Genomic DNA, 27,497 nt, shown 5'->3' on the forward strand with positions numbered 1-27,497 from the left:
TTTGTGCTCATTTTTTTTCTCCATGTGGCTTCTTTCAAGACTCTTTTTTATACCTTTGTTTTCCTGCAGTGTAAATAGTTTAAACGTTGAGGTGTAGTCATTGTTGCTCTTTGATATGTAGTTTTTGTAACTAGCATTTAAATTGTAGGCTGAATATCTCTGTAAGAGTTTGGATTCTGTTTGGTGGTATATTCATTTCCATTACCCTGATCTCTAAAATAACTCTAAGTGGGTGAAGCAATCTCATTAAGACTTATCAAGACAGAAACAAAATAATTTCTACACATAAAAATGAATATGGGCCAGGTGCGGAGGCCCATGCCTGTAATCCCAGCACTTTAGGAGGCCAAGGCGGGTGGATTGTCTGAGGTCAGGAGTTCAAGACCAGCCTGTCCAACATGGTGAAACCCTTCTCTACTAAAAATACAAACAAACAAACAAACAAAATTACCCGGGCATGGTGGCAGGCACCTGTAATCTCAGCTACTCAGGAGGCTGAGGCAGGAGAATTGCTTGCACCTAGGAGGCAGAGGTTGCAGTGGGCCAAGATCATGCCTTTGCACTCCATCCTGGGCTATAGAGTGAGGCTCCGTCTCAAATAAATAAATAAATAAATAAATAAATTTGAATATGAAATTTCTACTTTCATTTCTGTTTTCTGAGATTCTGTAGTATTGATTTAGATAACATGATATCTAATTAAAGATTCCAATGTTTAAATTTTATACAGAAGGACATGTTATCCTTTGCAATATTAGCTCATTCCTGGATCCACCTCATGATGAAAAGGTAAGAACTTCAGTTCTCCACTTTAATTTATGAGTCAGCACATATTTTTGAGCATTTTTCTGTGCTAGACACCATAAAGGATAGAAATAAAAAACTCTCTGTTGTCAAGGCACATATACTATTGAAATTTGAGCTACATGACAAATAGCAACGGTCTGCTGGTGAAAAGGGACGAAGAAGTGAGTGAGGGAGAGGGAGTATGCCAGCCACTGGTCACTTCACATCTTCTTCATGTTTTGACTTATTTGTGAGAATTTATATAGCAACCCAGAGTTAGAAAGAGTTCATAGATTATATAGTCCTCCACAGTCAGTTTCTATATCGTATTCTTTATAAGATATTCCATGACCTTCCTTGCAAATCTAGGGCAGAACCATTTAAGAAATTTTTTCTTATTTCTAGTCTAAATTCTCCCTAACATTAAAGCACATTTTACTCTATTTTTTAAAATATTATGCCAAGGAACAGCTATTTTAGCATAGCCATATTTTTCTTTAATACATCAGATCAAAAGCTAAATATTAGCTTAAATAGATACATTTCATTTTTGGATCAAAAGTATTAACAAGGGGTTTATGTTGATTAGGATTTGATTCCTTGCAGAGTGTCTCAGAATAGTTATTATTTCAAATACTGTTTCATTTGATTAACAGAGTTTTCTTTTTGTTTCAGAGAATCTATTCTAGCTCTTTTAAGGTTTCGGTATTCAACTTTAGTTTGACTATCTCCACCTGCAGAGGGTAAATCAGAGAATAGCTTGCCTAGGGGCACACAGACAGTGATGAAGTCAGGGCCAGGACCGGGGTTCTGCTTGCTAGCCCAATACTCTTTCCGTATATAATACTTATGCTATCAAACGAAAACAATAAGGTTCAAACAACTTGGGAAACATGAAGTTTCATTTACCAGTAACTATAAATCGCTTATAATCAACACATGCTGTAAGCTGAACAAAAACAAACTGCACGCTTCAACCATATACAGGTGGAAGTTATGTAACTGTTTTATCCTACTGTTGATGATTATTATTGTATTATTAATTTCAACAGATACAGTATCATTCAAAGCCTCCAGTTTTGCAAATGGAATTGCTATAAACTAGCAACCGAGATCTTTCAAAATTTAGAGAAAGTCTTCAAAACGAAGTTATAGAATAATATTGAGTTACAATAATAGTAGAAATAATTTTAAAGCATTTTCACAAATTTAAAATTAGAGAATCTTTAGTAACCTATTTTAAGTTCTTTCATATTCAACTTCATCTCAACCTTTTCTGTATTCAGACAATGGGATCATACCATTTGTACATGGCTGCCTATTTATAAATATACAACAGAACCATAGAACCTGGCTATAAAATGCCTCATTATTACATAGATCAACATATACCAATGCTTAAACCAGGTCCGGCTATACATTACAACTGCAGTGAATACCTAAAAGGTCAGGCTAGAAAAAAAGGTCAATCTTGTTCTCTCCCAATATTACTGATAAAAAAAGAAGCTCCATGGTACACAGGTATTCTAAAAGATAAGACAGTCAAAACCTCTCCACAGAAAGAGACACCACACATATAATTACATATATACACACATACAGAAAGGACAATCTTAGTTTCTCATTGCAGGTTTCAATCCGTTACGGGGTCATGAAATCATTTAATTAGTTGTAACCAGTATTTTTATAAAAATAGAAGAGAATGGAATGCAATGCAGTAGAATAGAATAGATCATATTGATGTACATTTCACATAGGTGAAGTATCCTTTTGTGAAACTTGTTTCAGACACATGTGCAAGTATATGCATATATTCACTGGGTCATGAAGCAAAACATGTATCTTACTATAAAAACAGTCTGTGTTAGAGAATGCCATCCTAAGGCAGAGAAAGAAACTTTGGATAACCAGATATTCTTGAATAGCTTTGAGATAATAAGAAATAGATCAGGTACAGTGGCTCACACCTGCAATCCCAGCACTTTGGGAGGCTAAGGCAGGCAGATCACAAGGTCAAGAAATTGAGACCATCCTGGCCAACATGGTGAAACCCCGTCTCTACTAAAAATACAAAAAAAAATATTAGCTGGGCATGGTGGCACACGCCTGTAGTCACAGCTACTCGGGAGGCTGAGGCAGGAGAATCACTTGAACCCAGGAGGCAGAGGTTGCAGTGAGCCGAGATCGCGCCACTGCACGGCAGCCTGGCAACAGAGCGAGCCTCCATCTCAAAAGAAAAAAAAAAAAAGAAATAGGAGAGTCCAGATTTTACTTTGGCTCTCTAAAAACAACCAGAGGGAATTTAGTCAGAAGGCCTGCATATTTAGGAGGAATTGTGCCTACCCTTTGTTAAAGCCTAAATGAATGGAAGAGTCACAGGAGAACTCTAAACTGCCAGGACTGTCATCACATTACACTTCTAGGTAAATGACCCAGGACAAAGTAAGGTATTAGTCCAGGTTTATCAAGATAAAGAGGGAATATATTCACAGGGGGTGTGACTGCAGAGCAAACTCTCCAGTTAACAACTCTAGTTCACACAATTTGGAATGTCTCCCGAGGCCCATGAGAGGCCCTAAACTTGAGTATAACCACACCCTGAAGAAACGTAAACAATCAAGCCTCATGACTTTTTTCTTTTCTACTCCTGTGACAGATGATTCATGGTGTTTTTGAAAGAGAATGAGCTGAATTTTATTCTTTTCATTAATTACTTATAGCATATATCTCCTATCCCACACTCCCCCAAAAAGAACAAAACAGCCAGTTCTATCTCTAGACAAAATCTGAACATAGGAAAAGTCTTTTTGCCAATCTCCCCTTTAGCTTTTACCTTCCAGCTCTGTTTCCTTCTATTCTTGATTATATTTACTTTCGGGCCCCCTCCAACCTTCTCCTAAAGCATGTCTTTCCTCTAGTCATCTGCTCATCATCAATTAAACGAATCGCTAATTCTCAGTTACATGATAAATTGCCAGAGACATAAGATACTTCCTCTCCCAGGGAGATGTATGAATTAATAAGTCTTTAAAAACAGGACTTCTGGTACCCCAACAAGCAAGAGAAGAGCTAACTGAGGCAAGGACTTAATCATCTAGCACAGATGTCTACATCGTCCACTCATAAGCCTGGCTCAATGAAAAATGCTTTTGTTCAAGATTACATTTTGACTAGCATGTACTTATTCCAAGGAATATGCCTTGTTGTTGCTATCTAGAAATTCAAGCAGCTGCTTTCCTGGCGTGCTCATTCTTTGGAAATTATTCAAGTAATCTATGTAGAAGAAAAACAAGTGGTACTTACTGCCTCCATCGATGGCTCAGTAAGGTAAGCCAAGATGGTATCATATTGTGAATTCAGTACTGTGAGCATGAGAGGTAAAGGTTTTAAGCTAAAGTTGAAGTCTATAGTTCAAATGCAATCTTGGTAAACTGATTTAAATAAATAAGTAAATAGATGACACAAAAGGACTTTGAAAAGATGGCCACTGATTTGGAATTCTCTTTCATGACCAAGGAAATGCGATGTCATGTTCATCTATGTTAAAAGATATCATAAATGCTTTTGATAAAAGTGAAGCTTTTTTTGTAGAAGTATTTCAAAGAATTAAGCAAGATAGGTATCTCAGAGAGTTAGATCCAAGTCACAGAGGGGGACTCAGAATCAGAAGTCATAGAAAAGTCATAGAAAAGAGAGTAACTGATGCTGAGAAAACTGGGTAAGCTCATTATTTCATTGACACTGTGATGGATTTTGCAAAGCCTATTGTTTTCAGTTACTTAGATAATGCTAAGTACCTACACACAAAATGCTAAAGACACACACACATATAAAGAGAAAGAAAGGAAATATCATGGCATTTCTAGAAACAAATTTCTGCATATTGAAATGTCTTAAAATCATGGTAATGAATTATCCCCTTAAAAGAATGAAGTTAGGTAAGATTAAGAGAGGTAGAAAGGCTTTGAAGTACATTAGAGAATTTCAATGTAATCAAAACAAAAAGGAAGGAATATTTTATGTTACATAAAACCTGCTGGACTGAAATTCAAGAGAGCCTGGCTAACTGTGTGGGCTTGAGGCTAGAGAGTTAGACAGACCAAAGTCATACAGTGTCCAGGAGGCACTGATAAGAATGTGGATCTTTGCCCTGAAAGAAATAGCCTCTGCACAGAATTTTACATGGGGGAGTAGTATGACCTGATTTATATTTTTGGAAGGTAATGGGTGGGGAATAGATTGCAGGGCAACAAAAGTGGGAGCAAAGAGATCAGTTTAAAGTCCAGGGTGAATGTAATGGCTTGGATTAGAGGAGCGGTAACAGTCTGGAAATAAGTGGTTTCGATTTGATGATAGCTATCCAGGAGGTAAAATCAAGAAGACACGAACTTTAATTCAAAGGGGAGCTAAGTGATAAATGTCAAGAATGACACCTGGTTTATGCAACTAGGTGAATGTTAGAACCACTCATTGAGCTACAGGGCTCTAAAAGAGGAAAATGTTTAGAATGTGGAAGAATAAAGAGCTTTAGAATGTTGAACTCAAGGTGAATCTTTAGGAGTAAGGTCCTATTTGGAGGCAAAAGGTTAGATTTACTTCCTCTGTAAGAAAGGACATCTGGGCTGAGCGTGGTGGCTCACGCTTGTAATCCCAGAACTTTGGGAGGCCAAGGTGGGTGGATCACGAGGTCAGGAGTTGGAGACCAGCCTGACCAACATGGTGAAACCATCTCTACTAAAAATACAAAAATTAGCCAGGCGTGGTGGCACGTGCCTGTAATCCCAGCTACTTGGGAGGCTGAGGCAGGAGAATCACTTGAACCTGGGAGGCGGAGATTGTAGTGAGCCAAGATCGTGTCACTGCACTCCAGTCTGGGCGACAGAGTGAGACTCCGTCTCAAAAAAAAAAAAAAAGAAAGGACATCTGCTGTTTTATTTGCAGGAAAGAGTAAGAACATTAAATGTCATTATTATAGAAGTTTTTAACAACTCAGTCCCTTGGTCTCTGCTCCAGCTTATTTTCAGCTGCCTGTAAGCAGAAGTGTTCATTTGAGTTTGTAATACACACACAGACGCACACACACGGCACAACCACATACGTACATGCCACTGTTGTTGTAAGGCATTCCTTGCTTGTCTTGGTCTGTTCATGCAGCTGTAACAAAATACCTTAGACTGGGTGATTTACAAACAACAGACTGTATTGCTCGCTGTTCTGAAGTCTGGGACGGCCAAGATCAAGGCTCTGGCAGAGTCAGTGTCTGCTGAGGGCTTGCTCTCTGCTTCATAAATGACGCCCTCTAGTTGTGTCCTTACATGGCGGAAGCGGCAAACAAGCTCTCTTGGGCCTCTTTTTAAAAGACACTAATTCTATTCCTGAAGGCTGAGTCCTTGTGACCTAAGCATGTCCCATTTCACATCAATATCACCACTTTGGGGATTAAGTTTCAACATATGAATTTGGCAGGGGGACAAAAACATTCACGCCATAGCACTGCTCACTCCAGTTATCCTTGGCATGGAGAAATTAATTTTATGGTTTCTTACAGTGAAAATCTCCCTAGATACTCAGTTCAAAGCGCCTAGATCCCAGCCATGTCCCTTTGCTAATACTCGCTGCCACTCTCTAAAGACTTAGGCAGTTTCAACATTCTAAATCTTGTTTGTCAAAAAGATTGGATTTTAAAATATGAAACAAACATAACTGAGGCTGAACTCTGGGATACAGGATGGGTGATCAGTCTTTGGACAAAAGTTCAGGGAGGCAAAGTGGGGCTCAAGGTAGCTAAGGTTCTATATCTGAGGCCCAGGAAATCAAGCTGAGAAGCAGGATCAGTTATTTGGGAGAGCTCCATGCATAGCAGGAAACACTGAAACAAGGAGACTACAATCTTTTCAGTCCTGCCTAAAGCAGAATAAATTTAGAATTGTTCTGAAGTTAGTCCCTCACCCTTCTAACTTTTACTATTAAAGGGCTGGTCTATTTCTCTTTGGTAAAGGCTCTGGCCAGGCCATGACATTTTTATAGGGCTGGAAAATTAATACATGGAAGGGATAGAAGATGCTCATGTTAATCAGGACACTGTCAAGTGGCAGAAGTCCCAAATAGATACCTCTGTTTCTGCCTCCTTCTCAGCATCTACCTCTCTGAGGTGGGAGGCTACTTAGACTTTGCAGAATCTACTCTTAGTTTCTTTAGCTTGTTTGCCCTCCTCCTTTGAGGTCATTGCTGCAGGGCTCATGATGATTAATTCCATCATTTGCCACTCTGAGGTTGAAATCAAGAAATAGAAGGAAGATCTTCCAAACTCTATTTTATGTTCCCATATGGCCTAGGGCACACTCCAGCTAATAATACTCTGTATTACTTTCAACCACATGGGCTATTTAGAGGCACCTCTTGGAACGAAGTGATAGTGAAAAAAGGCACACGGATAACGAGTCACTTCTCTTGCCGTCCTATCTCAGAACTCAGGTGTCAAAGTTAGCAGGGTATTTGCACAATAGTAGCAGTTGTAGATGGAGGTTGAGGAGAATTTGACAATAGTAAAAGCATCATGAGATCTCTCCTCCCTTAAGTTTGGTTGATGCTGATTTGAAAAGTAACCAGCTGAGACACAGCTCATTCTAAGACCTAATTCAACGAATACACTGTTAGTCAACAAGGGTTCTGATTAGCTTGAATGGGCAGTGTTATTTTCCCAAAAGAAAATAGAAGGAAAGCAAATGTGGTGTATATACACCATGGAATGCTAAGCAGCCATAAAAGAGAAGAGATCATGTCTTTCGTAGGGACATGGATGGAGCTAGAGGCCATTACCCTTAGCAACCAAATGCAGTTTTATTATCCTGAAATAACATTGCCCATTTGTTTTCTGGCTTTGACAAATGGGTGTCATATATACAGATTCAAACTAACTGATAAAAATGTTGCCCGGAGGCTGGGCGCAGTGGCTCACACCTATTAATCCTAGCACTTTGGGAGGCCGAGGCGGGTGGATCACAAGGTCAGGAGATCGAGACCATCCTGGCTAACACAGTGAAACCCCATCTCTACTAAAAATACAAAAAAAAAAAAAAAAAAAAAAAAAAGATTAGCCGGGTGTGGTGGTGGGCACCTGTAGTCCCAGCTACTCTGGACACTGAGGCAGGAGAATGGCGTGAACCCGGGAGGCGGAGCTGGCAGTGAGCCGAGATTGCGCCACTGCACTCCAGCCTGGATGACAGAGTGAGACTCCTTCTCAAAAAAAAAAAAAAAAAAAATGTTGGCCGGACATGGTGGCTCATGCCTATAATCTCAGCACTTTGGGAGGCCAAGGCGGGCAGATCATGTAAGGTCAGGAGTTCGAGACCAGCCTGGCCAACGTGGTGAAACTCCATCTCTACTAAAAATACGAGAATTACAAGTATGGTGGCGGGCTTCTATAATCTCAGCTACTCAGGAAGCTGAGGCAGGAGAATCACTTGAACCCAGGAGGCAAAGGTTGCAGTGAGCCGAGATCATGCCATTGCACTCCAGCCTGAGTGACATGAGCAAAACTCCATCTCAAAAAAAAAAAAAAAAAAAAGTTTACATTTTGATTAGCTCCACAGTATTTAATAGACAGGGTGTTGAACTCAAGTAAGAAATCCTTGATGGACCAGTGCAAATTTACATAAATGATCTAATGAACAGAATAACTTTGACTGAATTTTCCAGTTACTTTTTCCTTCCTTCCTTTTCCTTCCCTCAGGCTCTGGCATGCCCTCAACGGACATTATTGTGGCTATTTTGGACAGCGAAGGCTCTTTGAATTATCACAGACAAGTGATTTCATTTTGCCTTGTGATGTTACTGAATATCCCATTGAAATAAAAGAAGAAAGCAAGTTCACAGAGAAGCAAAAATATGAATATCCTCTGATATTTGACCGGGAAAAGTAAGACCATTAGCTCTTCTTTAGATAAGCGTACAAGAATGAAACTGTTGAGATGCTGTGGCACTGTCCTTGAGATGGTGGATTCAAGGCAAGAGGCCCAGAACTTTTCAATAATTTTGTAATCCAGTGGAAGGGAGATGTATTGTTTGTAAACAAAGCTATAATTCGTAGTACTTCTGGGAACATCTGATTCTTAAGATAGTAACAGAAGGGCAAATAGGATTTAACCAAAGAAGACCAAAGGTGCAAAAACTTGGTGGGGGTAATCTGACCATGCTTAAAGGCATAGGGGAGGAAGGATAGAGTACAGAATGGGAGAGAGAAGCTATTTTCCGCTTTTGCAATCTTCAATCCTGGTTTTAGATGTGGTTAGGCCTTTGTCACAACGGAAGAGTTCAGGACTCTAAGTTTTCAGTATCAGCGGAGCTTAGCCCTAGATGGTGAATGTCAAAATGTCTAGCCCTCAGGGGACTGGACCTGCCTGGACTGGTTACACCTCACAGACCAGCACTAAGGGAGCCAAGGAAGATGAGTCCACATGGAAAGAATCAGAGAGGGATGTCAAAGTAAAGTCCTTTAGGGAAATCCCAAGTGCACTCAAGGCTGGAAAGACCCAATGTCATGACCTAGTTCAAAAGATGGTAGAAGGGTTCTAAATAGGAATTGAAGCTAAAAATCAGAAGCCACACAGGATTTGGATCAAAGCAGGAACAATTTGAAAACAATCAAGAAGGGTTCCAGGTGATCCCTTCAGAGTGTTCAAGGACTACTTTGGCTGGCCAGTAAGGAGCACTGGAGAAGAGGCTGGCTAAGATGGAAGAGGTGGTGTAGTAAGCCAAGCTTCAAGATGCTGCAAAGTTTACCAAGCAAAGTTGCTCAGCTTTACTTTGAGCAATTGCTTAGCCTTGAATGTTCATATATCCTAGTACTTCAGACAGGATTCCAATTTGTCCATATGTGTCTTCTTCCCTATACTGTGAGTCCCTTGAAGACTAGGACCTTGTTTTATACATCTTTGTATAAAACAGTTCATAGCTCAGTGCTCACCACACAGCGGGCACTCAAAAGACATTTGTGGAACTAATAAAGAATGACTAATGGAGAATATCACAAGCAGAGGGAGCAGATGTGAATGGTAGATACAGAAGCATGAAAGGGCATGGTATACACAGGACAGCTTTAGCGTAGGACATGTGCTCATGTTATGTTGTTGTTGCTAAATAATATTGGCTTATCTGTAGCAAAATGGGCCTTGTTCTGTAGAATGACTTCATCTCAGGACATAGTATTTCTTGTCTTTTGAAAATGTTAAACAGAAATACCATTCAACCCAGCAATCTCTTTAATTGGTATAAACCCAAAGGAATATAAATCATTCTACCATAAAGATACATGCATGTGTATGTTCACTGCAGCACTATTCACAATAACAAAGACATGGAATCAACCTAGGTGTGCATCAGTGGTAGACTGGATAAAGAAAGTGTGGTACACATACACCATGAAATACTATGCACCCATAAAAAAAGAATGAGATCATGTCCTTTGCAGGAACATGAATGGAGCTGGAGGCTATTATCCTTAGCAAACTAATGCAGGAACAGAAAACCTAATACTGCATGTTCTCACTCATAAGTGGGAGCTAAATGATGAGAACACATGGACACATAGAGAGGAATAACACACACTGGGGCCTACTTGAGGGTGGAGGGTGGGAGGAGGGAGAGGATCAGGAAAAATAACTAATGGGTACTAGACTTAATACCTGGGTGATGAAATATCTGTGTAACAAACCCCCATGACATGAGTTTACCAAAATAACAAACCTGCACATGTACCACTGAACTTAAATAACTTAAATAAAAGTTTAAAAAAAAATAGTTATGACTTTCCAAATATATACATAATTAAGTTTTGACTATAAGGGAAGCTTCCTCGAACTATACAAAAGTCAAGCACTGGTCTTGTAAAAGAGGTTTCCTAGTCCCTAATATACAGTTTCCCCTCCCACTCCCCAAGTGCTATTAGTGAATTTAAATACATGAAATGGCCGGGCACAGTGGCTCAGGCCTGTAATCCCAGCACTTTAGGAGGATGACGTGGGCAGATCACTTGAGGTCAGGAGTTCGAGACCAGCCTGGCTACCAGGGCAAAACCCCATCTTTAGTAAAAATATAAAAAGTAGCTGGGCGTGGTGATGTGCATCTGTAATCCCAGCTACTTGAGAGGCTGAGGCACAAGAATCACTTGAACCTGGGAGGTGGAGGTTGCAGTGAGCCAAGACTGCACTACTACACTCCATACTGGGTGACAGAGCGAGACCCTGTCTCAAAACATATAAAAACAAATAAATAAATAAATGGAATGTTCTGGCTGAGTAGGAGTTGCTGTGGTTTCTTTAGAGGAATATTTGGGAAACCAAGTGGAATAAGAGTTGGGTTCAGAGATATTGTCCTTGGGACTGATGCCATAGGAACCAAGAAATGTGGGCACCAGAGAAGGACATAATGGATCTTTGTTTAGTTGGCAGAGAATAAAAAGTATGGGTATGTACTTATTCTTGTATCTATATGCAGATGGAGAAAAATGAGCTCAATGTCTTTGCTTTTCAAACGTACACCTCCCAAGGCCTTTGAAGTGGAACAGGACTTCAAGTTTTTCAAGTCTCTTTCTTCTCCTAAGGTAGCTTAAAAAAAGAAAAAAAGAAAAAACAGCAACAACAACAAAAACCTTGCTTTTGTTTTTCTGAATTCAAATATGTCTAGTAATATAACATATTAATTTTTATTGATGGTATCACAAATTACCATAAACTTAGCGGCTTAAGCAATATAAATTAATTATCTTACAATTTTGGAGGCCAAAAGTTCTACTTGGGGGCTACACTGAGGTGTCGTCACCTGAGCTGAGTTTCTTTCTGGAGGCTGTAAGACAGAAGCCCATATTCCTTAGCTTGTGGCTCCCTTCCTTCATCTTCAAAGCCAGAAATGGACCCGACATGGTGGCTCACCCCTGTAATCTCAGAACTTTGGGAGTCCAAGGTGCGTGGATCCCCTGAGGTCAGGAGTTCGAGACCAGCCTGGTCAACATGGCGAAAAGTAAAAAATCTCTACTAGAAGTAAAAAAATCAGCCAGGCATGGTGACAAGCGCCTGTAGTCCCAGCAACTCGGGAGGCTGAGGCATGAGAATCGCTTGAACCCAGGAGGCGGAGGTTGCAGTGAGCTGAGATTACACCACTGCACTCCAGCCTGGGTGACACAGTGAGACTCTGTCTCAAAAAAAAAGAAAAGAAAAAAAAAAAAAAAAAGCCAGAAATGTGTCCTCTCTCTGACTACATGGTCACATAACCCTCTGACCCAGCAGGAAAAATTCTCTGCTTTTAAATATTTATGTGGGCTGGGCGCAGTGGCCTGTAAACCCATCATGTTGGGAGGTCATGGTGGAAAGATCCCTTGAGTCCAGGAGTTCAAGACCAGTCTAGGCAACATAGTGAGACTATGTCTCTATTAAAAATGTGTTTCAAAAGTAGCTGGGCATGGTGACAGTGCACCTGTGGTCCCAGCTAGTTGGGAGGCTGAGGTGGGAGGATCACTTGAGCTCAGGAATTTGAGGTTACAGTGCGCTATGATCCCACCACTTCACTCTAGCTTGGGCGAAAGAGTGAGACCCTGTCTGGAAAGAAAAGAAAAAAGAAAAAACAACAAAAGATTAAAGTGATGAGACTTGGCTTACCTAGAGAACATAGCATAATCTCCTTGTCTCAAGGTTCTTAACATTAATCATATCTGCAAAGTCTCTTTTGCCAAGTAGAGCAATATATTCACAAGTTAGGAAGTACGAGAAAAGGATGTAGACATCTTTGGTAGCTGTTCTTCTACCTTCCACAGACAGACACGTTTTCCTTCAGTGCAGAATTAAGAGATAAAAGTGTACTATTGTTCATTCTATTTCTAATTTTAACACCTCTAGAGAACAGATATAAAATGATTCTTGAGGCTAAGGTCTAGCATTAATAAAATTGATTTCCTCAAGGTTTTCCACAAAATAAACCAAATGAACCTTTCTAAATGTATCTCCCATTACTAACCTACAGTTACCCCACCCTCTACAAATCAAACTACTGTGTCCTGAGCATTCCTCTCTGCCTTCTGCCCTACAATTTAGTTCCCCTGGGATGTTCTTGCCGTATCTATAACCTCTTCCATCTGTCCAAGTCCACCCTATCTTTGTAACACACAGAAAGGTTAGTATACAGGGGCCGGGCACGGTGGCTCGTGCCTGTAATCCCAGCATTTTGGGAGGCCAAGGTGGGCGGATCATGAGGTCAGGAGATTGAGACCATCCTGAGCAACACGGTGAAACCCCGTCTCTACTAAAAATACAAAAAATCAGTGGGACGTGGTGGTGTGCACCTACCCCAGCTACTCAGGAGGCTGAGGCAGGAGAATCGCTTGAACCCAGGAGGCGGAGGTTGCAGTGAGCTGAGATGGCACCACTGCACTCCAGCCTGGGTGACAGAGTGATACTCCATCTCAAAAATAAAAAATAAAATAAAAATAAAAATAATAATAACAATAGAAAAAGGTTACTGTACAGGATATGGAAAGAACTCTTAAAATCAGTGAGGAAAAAAGAGACAATTCAACAAAATGGTTTAAAATAAGGGGCTGAGCCGGGCGTGGTGGCTCAAGCCTGTAATCCCAGCACTTTGGGAGGCCGAGACGGGCGGAGCACGAGGTCAGGAGATCGAGACCATCCTGCCTAACACGGTGAAACCCCGTCTCTACTAAAAAATACAAAAAAAATCTAGCCAGGTGAGGTGGCGGGCGCCTGTAGTCCCAGCTACTCGGGAGGCTGAGGCAGAAGAATGGCGTAAACCCGGGAGGCGGAGCTTGCAGTGAGCTGAGATCCGGCCACTGCACTCCAGCCTGGGCGACAGAGCGGGACTCCGTCTCAAAAAAAAAAAAAAAAAAAAAAAAAATAAGAGCAAGATGGCAGAGGACGACTCCACAGGAGCCAGACTGACAAATACCAAAAAGTCTGAAAAGATCAAGGGTTGGTGTTTTGCGGCACAATCAGAACACTCATATGCTGATGGTAGTGGTGTAAACTGGTAGAACCACTGTGGAAAGCAATGTGGCATTATCTAGTAAAGATGAAAACAGGCCTATCCTATTAAATGTATACGTTGGGGAAACTTGAACTTCTCCTTAGGAGACAGGTACCAGGATGCTCAGAGAAGTGCAGTTTGCAATAGCAAACCCCTGAAAGCAGCCTAAGTGCTCATCAACGGGATAATGGGCAAATAAATTATGGCATATTCATAAATTGGAATACTATAGGCCTGTGAAAATAAATGAATGAGAGTAACACTCATCTACAGGAATGAAGGTTTGAAGCAACCATTGAATGAGAACAATTTTGCATAAGTATATCCATAACAATTTCATTTATGTAACAGTCAAAAACAGGTAAAACGAAATAAAATATTGTTTGGGCAAGAAACACGTATAAGGTAAAATTATATAAACAAAAGCAAGATAATTAAAAACGCAAAATTCTGGATTGTCATTTATGTCTGAGGGTAGATGAGCAGGAGTGAGGTGAGGGAGAGCTTCACATACGGAGAAGCTCAAAGTTAGGGGTGTTGTTCCAATTTGTAAAACAGGCAGCAGATCCACAAGCGTCTACTGAATGTTCAGTATGTCATTATTTTCTAACAGTATCTACCTCATATTTAATAAATATTTAATCTTCAATTCTTTTCAAATGAAACGATTTTCAAAAGCTTTACCTTTCTGTCCAAATGGAGCTGCGGTACCTTCTTTTCCCTGAAGACAGGGTGATAAGGAGGGAAGCCACAAGACGTGAAGTCTAACAGACTTAGATTTAATTTTAGATAAGTTCCTTCTTTCTTTCCTCATCTGAAAATCCTTCAAAGGGTTTTTGTGAGAATTAAATGAGAAAATACATACTAGGTACATTTTAGTTTCTCAATAAACATTAGTTCCACTTTCACCAAAGGCCCATGTCTCCCTGCTTCATGTCTCATAACATGTTCTATTATCGTGTTCTACATTAAGATAGAATTATTCCCATCCTGGCTAACTCGGTGAAACCCCGTCTCTACTAAAAACACAAAAAATTAGCCGGGTGTAGTGGCGGGCACCTGTAGTCCCAGCTACTCGGGAGGCTGAGGCAGGAGAATGGCGTGAATCCAGGAGGTGGAGCTTGCAGTGAGCCGAGATCCCGCCACTGCACTCCAGCCTGGGTGACAGAGCGAGACTCTGCCTCAAAAAAAGAAAAAAAAAAAAAAAAAGGATAGAATTATTCAGCTGGGTGCGGTGGCTCATGCCTGTAATCTCAACACTTTGGGAGGCTGAGATGGGTGGATCACTTGAGGTCAGGAGTTTGAGACCAGCCTGGCCAACATGGTGAAACCTGTCTCTACTACAAACACAAAAATTAGCTGGGCATGGTGGCGGCCGCCTGTAATCCTAGCTACTCGGGAGGCTGAGGCAGGAGAATCCCTTGAACTCAGGAGGCAGAGGTTGCAGTGAGCCGAGGTCGCACCATTGCACTCCAGCCTGGGCAACAAGAGCAAAACTCTTTCTCAAGAATAAAAAAAAAGGAATTATTTGTATAATTACCTCTACTTCCCATCCATACCACTAAATCATAAGCTCTTTATGAACAAAGATACACGCATAGCCTGTAACAGATACTCAATTTTGTTGAATAGGACTAAAATAGTACAACCTAGAAATAAAGATTGGAATTCACTTTTAACATTCTCTTTCAACTTAGTGATAAGAAATCATTTTTCAAGTAACTTAACTGAAACATTAAGTAAATTTGGAGAAATCTTTGTAATGGATTTTAGAGCCCTTGAAATGAAATAATTGAATGCCCCACATATTATAAGCTTTACTCTTTTCTTTTTTTTTTTTTTTTTTTTGAGACAGAGTCTCACTCTGTCACCCAGGCTGGAGTGCAGTGGTGTGATCTCAGTTCATTGCAAGCTCCGCCACCCACGTTCAAGGGATTCTGCTGCCTCAGCCTCCCAGGTAGCTGGGACTACAGGCGCCCGCCACCATGCCCAGCTAATTTTTGTATTTTTAGTAGAGACAGGGTTTCACCATGTTGGTCAGGATGATCTTGATCTTTTGACCTCATGACCTGCCCACCTTGGCCTCCGAAAGTGCTGGGATTCCAGGCATGAGCCACTGCGCCCAGCTGCTTTATTCTCTTTTTACCTCAGTTGGTTGGTAAAACAACAAAGGTTGAATGTTAAAGTTAAATTAAAATGCCTTTCCCTTAGGACTCTGATTTTCACCAGCAGTCGTATTTTGCCCATTCCTTTTCATTCTCAATTACGTAATATTTATCTATTCACTTCTTCTGTGCATTTCTTTTTTGATGTATTGTGACCATGAATGACGATACAGTGGTACTAAACCTTACAATTGAATAGCACCTTACTTTACATATGATTTCATTTGATTCTCATAATGAGGTAACAGGGAACGCCCTTGTCTAGGATCACACCACATCTAATAAGTGACAGAGTCAGGCTTTGAACCCAGGTATTTTACCAGTGATAGGATGTGCCCCTTTCATTAAACATTCATCCCTTTGTTTTGCAGATTCGAAGATATCCCTTGGAAGGTTTTGTGACTGAAAACAGAGAGGCAGGGATTGTTTTTGCCTCTTTGCCTATATACAGGGTGAGTTGGAGTTTCCAGGAGTAGAGGGGTCACAGAACAGTAGGGAATCTGCCATCTCGTTCCTGGGCTACCAAGCAAGGTTGGAGAAAATCATACAGTCAAGTGGACCGTTGCTTCCAAAAACGTATTATGTGCAGTCCCAGAAAAGTCTTGGGCTGTGTGTGTCAATGACTGGGTCCCTTATCTCTGCCATACCACATGGTGGTTATTTTGAACGTTACTCTGGTGGCTCATCAACTACAGGGTAAAATCCAAATGCCTTTGCTTGGCTTATACAACCTCCAGGATCCACTCTCTTTTTTCACCACCTTCTCCTCATACTCTGCCTATATTCCAACCATATGAAATTACTTTCCATGCCTTAAGCATCACTGGTCTCTCCGACACCTCTGAAACTGTGCCTGTGCTGCCCCCCTGCCCAGGATTCATTCATTTCTTGTTTCCCTCCAAATCCCTACTCATCCTTTAAGTCTCCACCCCAGGTAACCTTGGTTAGACAACTAGTTAATTAACCCAAGAAATAATAAGCCAGAGAGCAAATATTTCAACTTAACTTACATCTTAAATGTTATCTTTCCTAAGAACATGTTGTAATAGGTATCACACATAAGCTAACAGATGATGCTAAAGGCTGAACTATCAAGATTTAATAGTGAATTTCTAAAGGGTAGACTGAATGCAGTGTCTCACACCTGTAACCCTGGAATGTTGGGAGGCAGAGGCAAGGAGATTGCTTGAGCCCAGAAATTCGAGACTAGCCTGGGCAACATAATGGGACCCTGTCTCTATTTCAAAAATAAAAAAGGCCGGGCGCGGTGGCTCAAGCCTGTAATCCCAGCACTTTGGGAGGCCGAGATGGGCGGATCACGAGGTCAGGAGATCGAGACCATCCTGGCTAACACGGTGAAACCCCGTCTCTACTAAAAATACCAAAAACTAGCTGGGCGAGGTGGCGGGCACCTGTAGTCCCAGCTACGCGGGAGGCTGAGGCAGGAGAATGGCGGGAACCCGGGAGGCGGAGCTTGCAGTGAGCTGAGATCTGGCCACTGCACTCCAGCCCGGGCGACAGAGCGAGACTCTGTCTCAAAAAAAATAAATAAATAAAAATAAAAATAAAAATAAAAAAATAAAATAAAATAAAGGTTTAATATTGAGCAACTGGGAAGAAGGGGGGTGTATTTTGAAGCAGCTGGGCCTTTCTCATTCCTCATCCCAATTCCTGAATTCATATTACAGAAGTCATCACTTTGAGTGTGTCTCACTGACTAATTTATGGCTTCCAGATATCAAGCCCCACTAGTCTGAGATTTCTTCCACTGATTGGTGTAGAAGCCCAAAAGGACTCTTCAGATGGCATTCCAGGAAAGAAGAAGGGAGGTCATGTTCAACATGAAAAAGTAAGTTAGTACTAATTCCACAGTTAACTCCAATTTCAGTGTATCCTATTTGTTTTTTTTTTTTTTTTAAATATGTCTCTGCTTTCAGAAACATTCTGAACCTAAAATCATTTCAGTTCATACTTTTTTTTTTTTTTTTTTTTTTGAGGCGGAGTTTCACTCTTGTTGCCCAGGCTGGAGTGCAATGGCACGATCTCAGCTAACTGCAACCTCCACCTCCCAGGTTCAAGTGATTCTTCTGCCTCAGCCTCCCAAGGAGCTGGGATTACAGGCATGTGCCACTGTGTCTGGCTAATTTTGTATTTTTTTTAGTAGAGACAGAGTTTTTCCATGTTGGTCAGGCTGGTATCGAACTCCTGACCTCAGGTGATCCACCTACCTCAGCCTCCCAAAGTGTTGGGATTACAGGCATGAGGCACCGATCCTAGCCTCAGTTCATACTTTTTATGAATATTCCAGATGTGTGTGTTTTAGCTCAGTGAGATGAAAATCATGAATTTGCTGGACATAGAGAGAGAGAAAAATCAAATAAGATCAATAAGCCTCAGCTAATGAAGCTTATCGAGAGCTTTATGACTGAAATTCACCGAGCTGTTCTAGAAACCAGGAGATTTGACACGACATAGAGGAGGGCTGTGTAAGCATCCTTGCGTCTTAATTTGGTTACACCTACAGAGTAAAGCCATGACATCGATCAGTTTCTGTCTGAGCTGCAAGAATTTCTCTGAAGTATTAATAAAAATAACGAACATGCAGTGCTTTATAGTTTGCAGTGATTTCATAAATGATCCATTTGATTTTCACAGTAAGTACAAAGAAAATATTACACTCTCTTAGAGCTGGGGAAAAAATGGAGTCTAAAGTAAGGTCAAGTGCCTTACCAAAGATCACATACAAATGAAGTGATAAGCTGAGATCCACTCTTGACTCCAAATTCCATGCTCATTCAATTAAACCATGATAGCCTACACTGCTATCACTATATAACCTGTCACTCTTCTACTAGTTCTAGAAGCTTTCAGGGGCCTAACTTAATCCGTGGCCATTTATCCAGTCTTTAAAATAGATCAAACATTAGGAGGAAGAAATAACACATTGTAATTTGTTATAAGTCTCCTTTCTATGAAGTCAGATTAAAATTAAAAAGGAGTTGGCCTTTATTGATTGTGCCTAATTCAGTAATAGATAAATACTGATAACAACAACAACGATATTCAAAGCTGCTTTGTTTAATATTGAAAACTTTGCCATAATATTGTTAGCTTGTGCACTTAAGGAGAATATGAATAATTTCTGTTAATCATCAATTCTGACAATTATTTGAGTAAGAATTTTTGGTATTAGAAGAATTTTCTGTTAAAAAAAACATTTACTTTTAATTGTTTTATGTAATTGACAAAACACAGTTGTATAAATAATCCAAAACCTTGTCTAGAGACGTGGAAATGAAAAAAAAAATCCAAAACTAAAAGGTAATAAAGAAAGTATTTGTATTTTTTTTCTGCACGACTCTGTGAATATATGCATTACGTTTTATAATTCATGTATTTTATGCCTATTTGCACTCTTACTTAAATTTTATCTCATCTGATGTTATATAATGTACATTCTTTAAGTAAATACTAAGTGACAGAAAGAAGATGGCTAAATATGTCTTAGGTACCAGGGGGAAAACAATATGGAATTAAAAATTATTCACAGTTAATCTACATGAAGACTAATCTACACTCCAATAACCATAGTTTGACTCTACTATAATTAATTTTATTAGAGATCATAAAGAATGATAAATTATCCAAACATAAAGACATTTTTAAGATGTCTAATAACCTGATGTTCTGACAGGTCCTTTATTTTCTCTTAATCACTCTGATAGATTGTTGATCACACCGGAAAGACAAAAGGAATAGATGTCTTCATTTGTTTATAGAAAATAGATGCCTTAATTTGCTTAAATTGAAAAATCCTCACATAAAACTCTCTTCAGGTTTACTAAAGGAAGTAGTCAAGTCAGGGTGTCAAAATTGGTTTCCAATATAAAATTAAGACCCTGTTAAAAAATTGTGCACTTAGTAAGATGACAAAATCTGGAAACTGGGATAGATTAAAACACCACTTTGCTACCTGTCTACAATTTTAGAACTCCAAAGAGCCTAAATGGAAAAATAAGGGATGAAATAAAACCAATAATTAGACACCAAATGCCTATTTTCATAAAAACACTTCCAAAATTGCAGGCATAAAACAACCCCAGAAATTTAGGTGGAGAAATTTCACTTTAATGAAACAAATATTTATGGAATACCTTAAAATATTCATCATGTCCCCTGCACTGTTCCGGGCACCAGGAATCCATTTATAGATTAAGGAACTTAAAGTACAGTTGGAAGGAAGTCCTTTGAGTAAAAGGTTCAATAACAGATATTTTAGTCTCTTTTGACTTATTATTTTTAAATATAGAAATGCTAATTCTGAATGTGAACTTCTTTAAATCATGTATACATCTCTTTAGAATTAAACAACACATTATAAAATATTAATCATGGTACAACAAAAGACAAATCAGAACATGAGTTTATATTTCCTTTTCCGTTTAAATGTAGGAAGAGAAGGGAAGAAAGTGAACTTCGGAAAGCGTAACCCATTTTCAAAATTGTGGCAACATGTCCAATCATGCAAAAATGGCTAAGTGAAAGATGGTATATGTGATAACATACTCCACAGTTTTTCAGAAGTATTTAATGATAGGCCAGGCACAATGGCTCATGCCTGTAATCCCAGCACTTTGGGAGGCTGAGGCAGTTGGAATGATTGAATCCAGGAGTTTGAGACCAGTCTCGGAAACACAGTGAGACCTTGTCTCTCCAAAAAAAGAAATACAAAAATTAGCCGGGTGTGGTGGTGCGCACCTGTAGTCCCAGCTACTTGGGAGGCTGAGGTGAGAGGATCGCTTGAGCCTGGAAAGTGGCCGTTGCAGTGAGCCAAGACCATGCCAAAGCATTTCAGCGTGGGTGACAGAACAAAACTCTGTCTCAAAAAAAAAAAAAAAAGGTATTTAATAACAGATAAATTCTCACAATTTTATTTTAGGTGAAAAGAATATATAAACTGTAACTCAGTAATATTTCTAACGATAACAGCAAACCTTTGTTTTCAAATCAATGTTGCCCAGAATGATACTGTGCACTTGCTATGCCCTCTTTCATTTCATCTTTGTAACAACACTTTGAGATAGTTGCAATGATCATCCTCCTGTTACAATTAAGAAAACTGAAACACAGAGGATAACTGATTCATCTGAGATTCCAAAAGAAGCAAGTCATAGAGCTGGGATAAACCCAGTCACTTAACTTCAGAGCCTGGACACTTAAATGCAATGCAGTATAATTCAGAGATGGGTGAGCTGCTAGGTCTCTCCTGGTCAGAATAACCTTATGAGAATTAACAATTAATGAACATTAGAGAGCCCCACCCTTCCCATCTTTTTCAGTCTCCTCACTGATTTAATTTTTTCACAACTCTGATCACTACATGACATTATATCATAGAAAAATACATTTTTTCCAAAAGTATTTTTCATATAGCATCATTGTTCCCCTAAAAAGTCGTTTTTATTGCCTTTATCCCACTAGAATGTAAGATCCATGGAGGCAGAAACTTTGCCTAACTTACTCTCTGCTGCAGTGCCAATGTCTAGAACATAAGAGACACTGCAGAAACATTTGCTGAATGAAATAGTGAATTAGGGTTTTTTTTTTTTTTTAGACGCAGTCTCTCTCTGTCACCCAGGCTGGAGTGCAGTGGCGCGATCTCGGCTCACTGCAAGCTCCGCCTCCCGGGTTCACGCCATTCTCCTGCCTCAGCCTCCTGAGTAGCTGGGACTACAGGCATGAATTAGCTTTCAAAACAAGTAGGAAAAGAAAAAGAGAAAATAAAAGAAAGATCTGTGCAGCCTGGGAAGTTCCCTCTGCTGGGGTTTAGCAGGTTGATCAGGGAGCTAAGCCTCCTACCTTGTCTGTGGGAGAAAGAGGAGTAGTCATGTGACCTGTTAACATTCAAGCTTAAAGGATCCTACTGTAAGTGTTTGTGTGCTGGTCCCATCAGCCCCTGTCATGTGGTCCTGGCAGTCCTGTATGGCCTGCAGGAAGTGCCTGTTGTTTCATCTCAGAATGGCTGCCTCTAGGATGCTCGAGTTGCTCAGAATGGCTGCCTCTAGGATGCTCGAGTTGCTGTTTGTTAACCTGGGCCCTGTAAGTGGTTGAATCTTGACCTTAGGAGCTCGCTCTTCTCCCTTTCCTTACAACTCTCTACGTTTCCTCTTCCCTTTTTTTTCTTTCTTTCTTCTTCCCCATCATAGACCATAAAATCAAATTAACATGTATTATGAATATTGGTTGAACATTACTGATATGAATTTTTAAACCAAATTAGTTTAAACTTTATACCTATTTCTTCCAAAAATAATCAATGCAAAACAAACTTTTATTAGCTGGATGTGGTGACATATGCCTGTGGTCCCAGTTACTTGGGAGGTTAAGATGGGAGGATTGCTTGAGCCCAGGGGTTGAGGCTGCAGTGAGCTGTGATGGTGCCACTGCACTCCAGCCTGGGTGACAGAGCAAGACCCTGTCTCAGAACAAAGTAGAACACAACAAAAACCAACCTTTTATTCCTCATTTGTGTGACTGATAATTACTTGATTTTATTTTCCTATGAGCCAATGGACTCTGATGTTATTAATCTACAATATTAATTATTAATTGTGCTTGCTTCGGCAGGACATACACAATATTAATTATTAATTAACCAAGTCTTGTTTTGTTTTGACCCAACCCTTTCCACACTGCAGCTGAGTCCCAGAATGGATAACTGTCCAGTTAAGTAGCTCTTCAGCTTCTGCTTGTCCACCGCATCCTTCAGGAGCCCCACCTCCTACTTTTAACACACTTTTATCCTGAAGTCCCATAGGATTGTTAAGTAAATAACTATTCATTTTTTTCTAGGAGGATTAAAATCTCTATGTAAATTAGCAATATGACTTGACTCTGGAAAACTGTGTTTGTCGGTATAATGCCAGTTACTAACTGACATGCTCTTTATTTCACAGGTATCACGAAGAAGAAGTTTGAAAAAAAATTTAGTCCCACAAATAAATCTGGCTTCTTCCTTCTTCCCAGCTATACCCAAGTAAGAAGAAAAAATCAGAAATGGCTGCTGCACATAAAATGGCAACGTTTGGATGATACCTCCTCTTTATTTCAGGATGAGAGGCAGAAACCAGCAGACACTATCAGTCATTTCTGGTGTCAGGCCATCCTACTGATGGGGAAGATTCTTTAGGGAGTTCTGGTGACCTGAATACCAAGCAAGGAGCAAGCAGCCAGAAGTTTAGCCAGTGTTTCTCATTTACTATCAGCAGACTGACACATAAGAAAACAAATGAAATCAACAGCATTGGTAGGTCTAAAATCATATGCTTATCAATGTTTAGCTTTCCACTTCCTCCCACCGGTAACCTTACTCCAGAGCCAGAATGACTGTCAGGACATGTGCAGTAAGAGGCACTTTCAGGTCATGCTATGTGTTGTACCAAGAGAATTATTATTAAAAAGAAAAATGCGCCAGTCAGATCTCCAGATGTTTGTCTTCTTCATTTAGAGAACTATTATCTGGAAGAAAATGTCCTAAGTTTATTCACACGTAGTCCAGACATGACTTCAGATAAATATAAAAGGCGGCAAAGAAAGGAAGAAAAATGGGTCAAGAAATAGAAAAAGCATAGTAACATGGTAGATTTAACCTTAAATATATCAATAATTATGAAACCTTTAATAGGTTAAGTATGCAAATTTAAAAGGTTGCCAGAATGGATTAAAACACAAAATCCCAACTAAATGTTGTTTATAATAAACACATCTAACATACAAGGACACCAAAATCTTAAAAGAATGAAAAAAGATAGACGATGCAAAATCTAACCGAAGAAAATCAATATAGTCATATTAATATTAAAATACACTTTAAGAAAATAAACAAGAGTCTTTATAACAGTTTTATTAATAATAACTCAAAATTGGAAAAAGCCTAGCTTCCACAACAGAAGAATGACTAAACAAACTATGGTAGGGTAGGACAACGGAATCCTCAGCAATTAAAAGGAATAAAATGCTAATGCATGCATTAACATAGACCAATCTCAAGAATATGTTAAGTCAAAAGAACTTTTCAGAAAGAATACATGTTGTATGATTCCATGTTTATAAAATTCTACAACAGGGAAGACTAATATTCAGTTTACAAAATTAAAACAATGGTGGCCTCTGGGAGAGAGGGCAAATGTCACAGAGAGATTTAGAGATTTAGAAGGGGTACGAAAGAACTTTCTGGGTTGAATGGCAATGTTTTTCATTTTAATAATGTTTGGGTTATACAGCTAGGCGTGCATTTCAAAATTTATTGAACGATATTTCTGCATCTCATTGTATGTGAATTTTTTCAAAAAATTAAGAACTGTAAACTAATATTCTCATTGATATGCATGCTAATAGGATTACTAGTGTCTTCAACTTACTTTGAAATGAATCAAAAAAATAAGATGAACTAATGGATAGAGGGATGGGCTGATAGATGGATATGTGTTAGAGCATATCTACAACCACATTAATTATGGAATCTAGGTGGTAGGAATATAGGTATTCATTATGGAATTCTTTCAAATTCTCTGTTTTCATTTTTTCCATATTAAAAGAGAGGAGGGAAAAAAGTCTAATGAAGAAATCAATATAACATTTTAGAGAAAACTTTGAGGAATTCTATCTAAATGCAAAGGTATATTTATGTTCATGGCTTTGAAGATTCAATATTGTAAAGATGTAAGTTCTTTCTATCCTAGTCATGTATTGCTGCATAACAATCAAAAAAATTGAGTGGCTTGAAACAGCAATCATTTATTTGCTCATAACTCTGTGGGTTAGCAATTTGGGCTGGCCCCACCTGGGTATTTCTTCTGATCTCACCTGGTGCCACTCACACAACTGCAGTGAGTGTCTAAATGGTCTAAGATGGCCTCCTTGTGTTTGATGCTGACTGCTGACTGGACTTCTCTTTCTGTGTGATCTCTCCTCTCCAAAGAGCCAAAGGGCCAGATTACAGTGCTCGCACCTGTAATTCCAGAACTTGGGGAGGCTGTAGTGGAAGGATCGCTTGAGCTCAGAAGTTTGAGACCAGCCTAGGCAACATAGCAAAACTCTGTCTCCACAGTAAATACACAAATTACCTTGGTGTGGTGGCACAGGCCTATAGTTCCAGCTGCTGGAGATGCTGAGATGGGAGGATCATTGGGCCTGGGGTGTCAAGGCTGCAGTGAGCTGAGATTGCACCACTGCACACCAGCCTGAGTAAGTCAGCAAAACCCTGTCTCAAACACAAAACAAAAACACAAAGAGGCAAGACCACAGTTCTTCACATAATGATCTGATGGTTTCAAGAAGGTAAAAACAGAATCAACAAGATCTCTTGAACCACTGAGTACAAAAGAAAAGATAGGTAAATTGAATTATATTACAGTTTAAAATTCCTGTTTACCAAAGAAAGAAAAAAGGCAAGCTGTAGAATGGCAGACATTTTTGTTACCTGTAACTAAGAAAGGACTTATATCTAAAATATATAAAGAACTCCAACAAATCAATAAGAAAAATCAAGGCAATCCACTAGGATAGGCAAAAAACAAACAAACAAACAAACAAAAAAACATGAACTGACACTTCAGAGAAGAGGCTATACAAATAGCCAATACATGTATTAAAAAGTGCTCAACTTTCTTAACACTAATCAAGGTAATGCTAATCAGAACCATATTAGATGAAATAATCAACCAAAAACAAAAACAAACTCCTGGGACTAATAATCAATTATACCCAAGGTTGCAGGATACGAGATTAATATGCAAAAGTCAATTGCTTCCCTATTTACCAGCAATGAACACCTGAAATTGAAATTAAAAACACGATACTTAGGCAAAAACCTAACAAAATATGTAGAAGAACTATATGAGGAAAACCCCAAAACTCTGATGAAAGAAATCAGGTAACTAAATAAAGGAGAAATATTCCATGTTCATGGGTAAGAAGATTCAATATCATCAAGATGTCAGTTTTTCCCAACTTGATCTAAAAATTCAATGCAATCTCAACCAAAACCCCAGAAAACTACTCTGGGGATATTGAGAAACTGGTTCTAAAGCTAATATGGAGAAGCAAAAGACACAGAATAGCAAACACAATATTGAAGAAGAAGAATGAAGTTGGGGGACTGATATCAAGACTTAGTATAAAGCTATTGTGATCAAGACAGTGTGGTACTGGCAATAGACTTAAGAAATAGATCAGGCCGGGCGCGGTGGCTCACGCCTGTAATCCCAGCACTTTGAGAGGCCGAGGCTGAGACGGGCGGATCACAAGGTCAGGAGATTGAGACCATCCTGGCTAACATGGTGAAACCCCGTCTCTACTAAAAATACAAAAATTAGCCGGGCACGGTGGCGGGCACCTGTAGTCCCAGCTACATGGGAGGCTGAGGCAGGAGAATGGCGTGAACCCGGGAGGCGGAGCTCGCAGTGAGTGGAGATTGCGCCACTGCACTCCAGCCTGGGGGACAGAGACTCCGTCTCAAAAAAAAAAAAAAAAGAAAAAGATCAATGGTCTATTTCTCCTGGTCTCAAACTCCTGAGCTCAGGCAATCTGTCCACCTTGGTCTCCCAAAGTGCTAGGATTATAGGCATAAGCCACCGTGCCTGGCTTTGTAAACTGCACTTCATTAAGATTAAAATTATCTGCTCTCTAAGAGACACTGTCAAGAGAATGAAAAGACAAGACAAAGACTGGGAGAAAATATTTGCAAAAGACACTTCTGATAAACAGAATAGAGAGCCCAGAACCAGACCCACATAAATACAGTCAACTGATCTTTGACAAAGGAGCAAAGATAACACAATGGAGAAAAAGACAGACTTTCACACATAGTGCTGGAACAATTGGACATCCACGCGCAGAAAATGAATTCAGATGCAACCTTACATCCTTCCCAAAAATTAGCTCAAAATGGATTATAGCCTAATTGTAAGATGTAAAACTGTAAAACTCCTAGAAGGTAACAGGAGAAATTTTAAATTTCCTTTAATTTGATAATGATGTTTTAGATACAACACCAAAGACACAATCTATGAAATAAGAAATTGATAAACTGTACCTCATAAATAGATTTTTAAATTTTATTTTATTTATTTATTTTTTTTGGAGACAGTCTTGCTGTGTCACCTGGCTGGAGTGCAATGGCACAATTTCGGCTCACTGCAACCTCCACTTCCCGGGTTCAAGCAATTCTTGTGCCTCAGCCTCCTAAGTAGCTGGGACTATAGGTGTATGCCACCACACCCTGCTACTTGTTTGCATTTTAGTAGAGACAGGGTTTCGCCATGTTGCCCGGGCTGGTCTCAAACTGCTGAGCTCAGGCAATCTGTCCACCTTGGTCTCCCAAAGTGCTAGGATTATAGGCATAAGCCACCGTGCCTGGCTTTGTAAACTGCACTTCATTAAGATTAAAATTATCTGCTCTGTAAGAGACACTGTCAAGAGAATGAAAAGACAAGACAAAGACTGGGAGAAAATATT

General features: G+C 39.6%; 1 protein-coding gene across 1 annotated transcript in view; it reads left to right on the forward strand.

Annotated features, from left to right (window-relative positions):
* WDR64 (WD repeat domain 64) overlaps positions 1 to 24,549 on the forward strand; it is a 156,673-nt gene extending 132,124 nt beyond the window's left edge. Inside the window, exons 22-28 of the mRNA XM_030936130.1 lie at positions 731 to 789; positions 4,004 to 4,113; positions 8,519 to 8,704; positions 11,281 to 11,386; positions 16,352 to 16,432; positions 17,716 to 17,829; positions 22,937 to 24,549. Coding sequence (XP_030791990.1) covers positions 731 to 789; positions 4,004 to 4,113; positions 8,519 to 8,704; positions 11,281 to 11,386; positions 16,352 to 16,432; positions 17,716 to 17,829; positions 22,937 to 23,020 — 740 coding nt within the window. The 3' untranslated portion in view covers positions 23,021 to 24,549. The remainder of the gene's footprint in view (positions 1 to 730; positions 790 to 4,003; positions 4,114 to 8,518; positions 8,705 to 11,280; positions 11,387 to 16,351; positions 16,433 to 17,715; positions 17,830 to 22,936) is intronic.
* Positions 24,550 to 27,497: the final 2,948 nt, after the last annotated feature.

Source organism: Rhinopithecus roxellana, chromosome 8, assembly GCF_007565055.1.
Source record: "Rhinopithecus roxellana isolate Shanxi Qingling chromosome 8, ASM756505v1, whole genome shotgun sequence".
NCBI lineage: Eukaryota > Metazoa > Chordata > Mammalia > Primates > Cercopithecidae > Rhinopithecus > Rhinopithecus roxellana.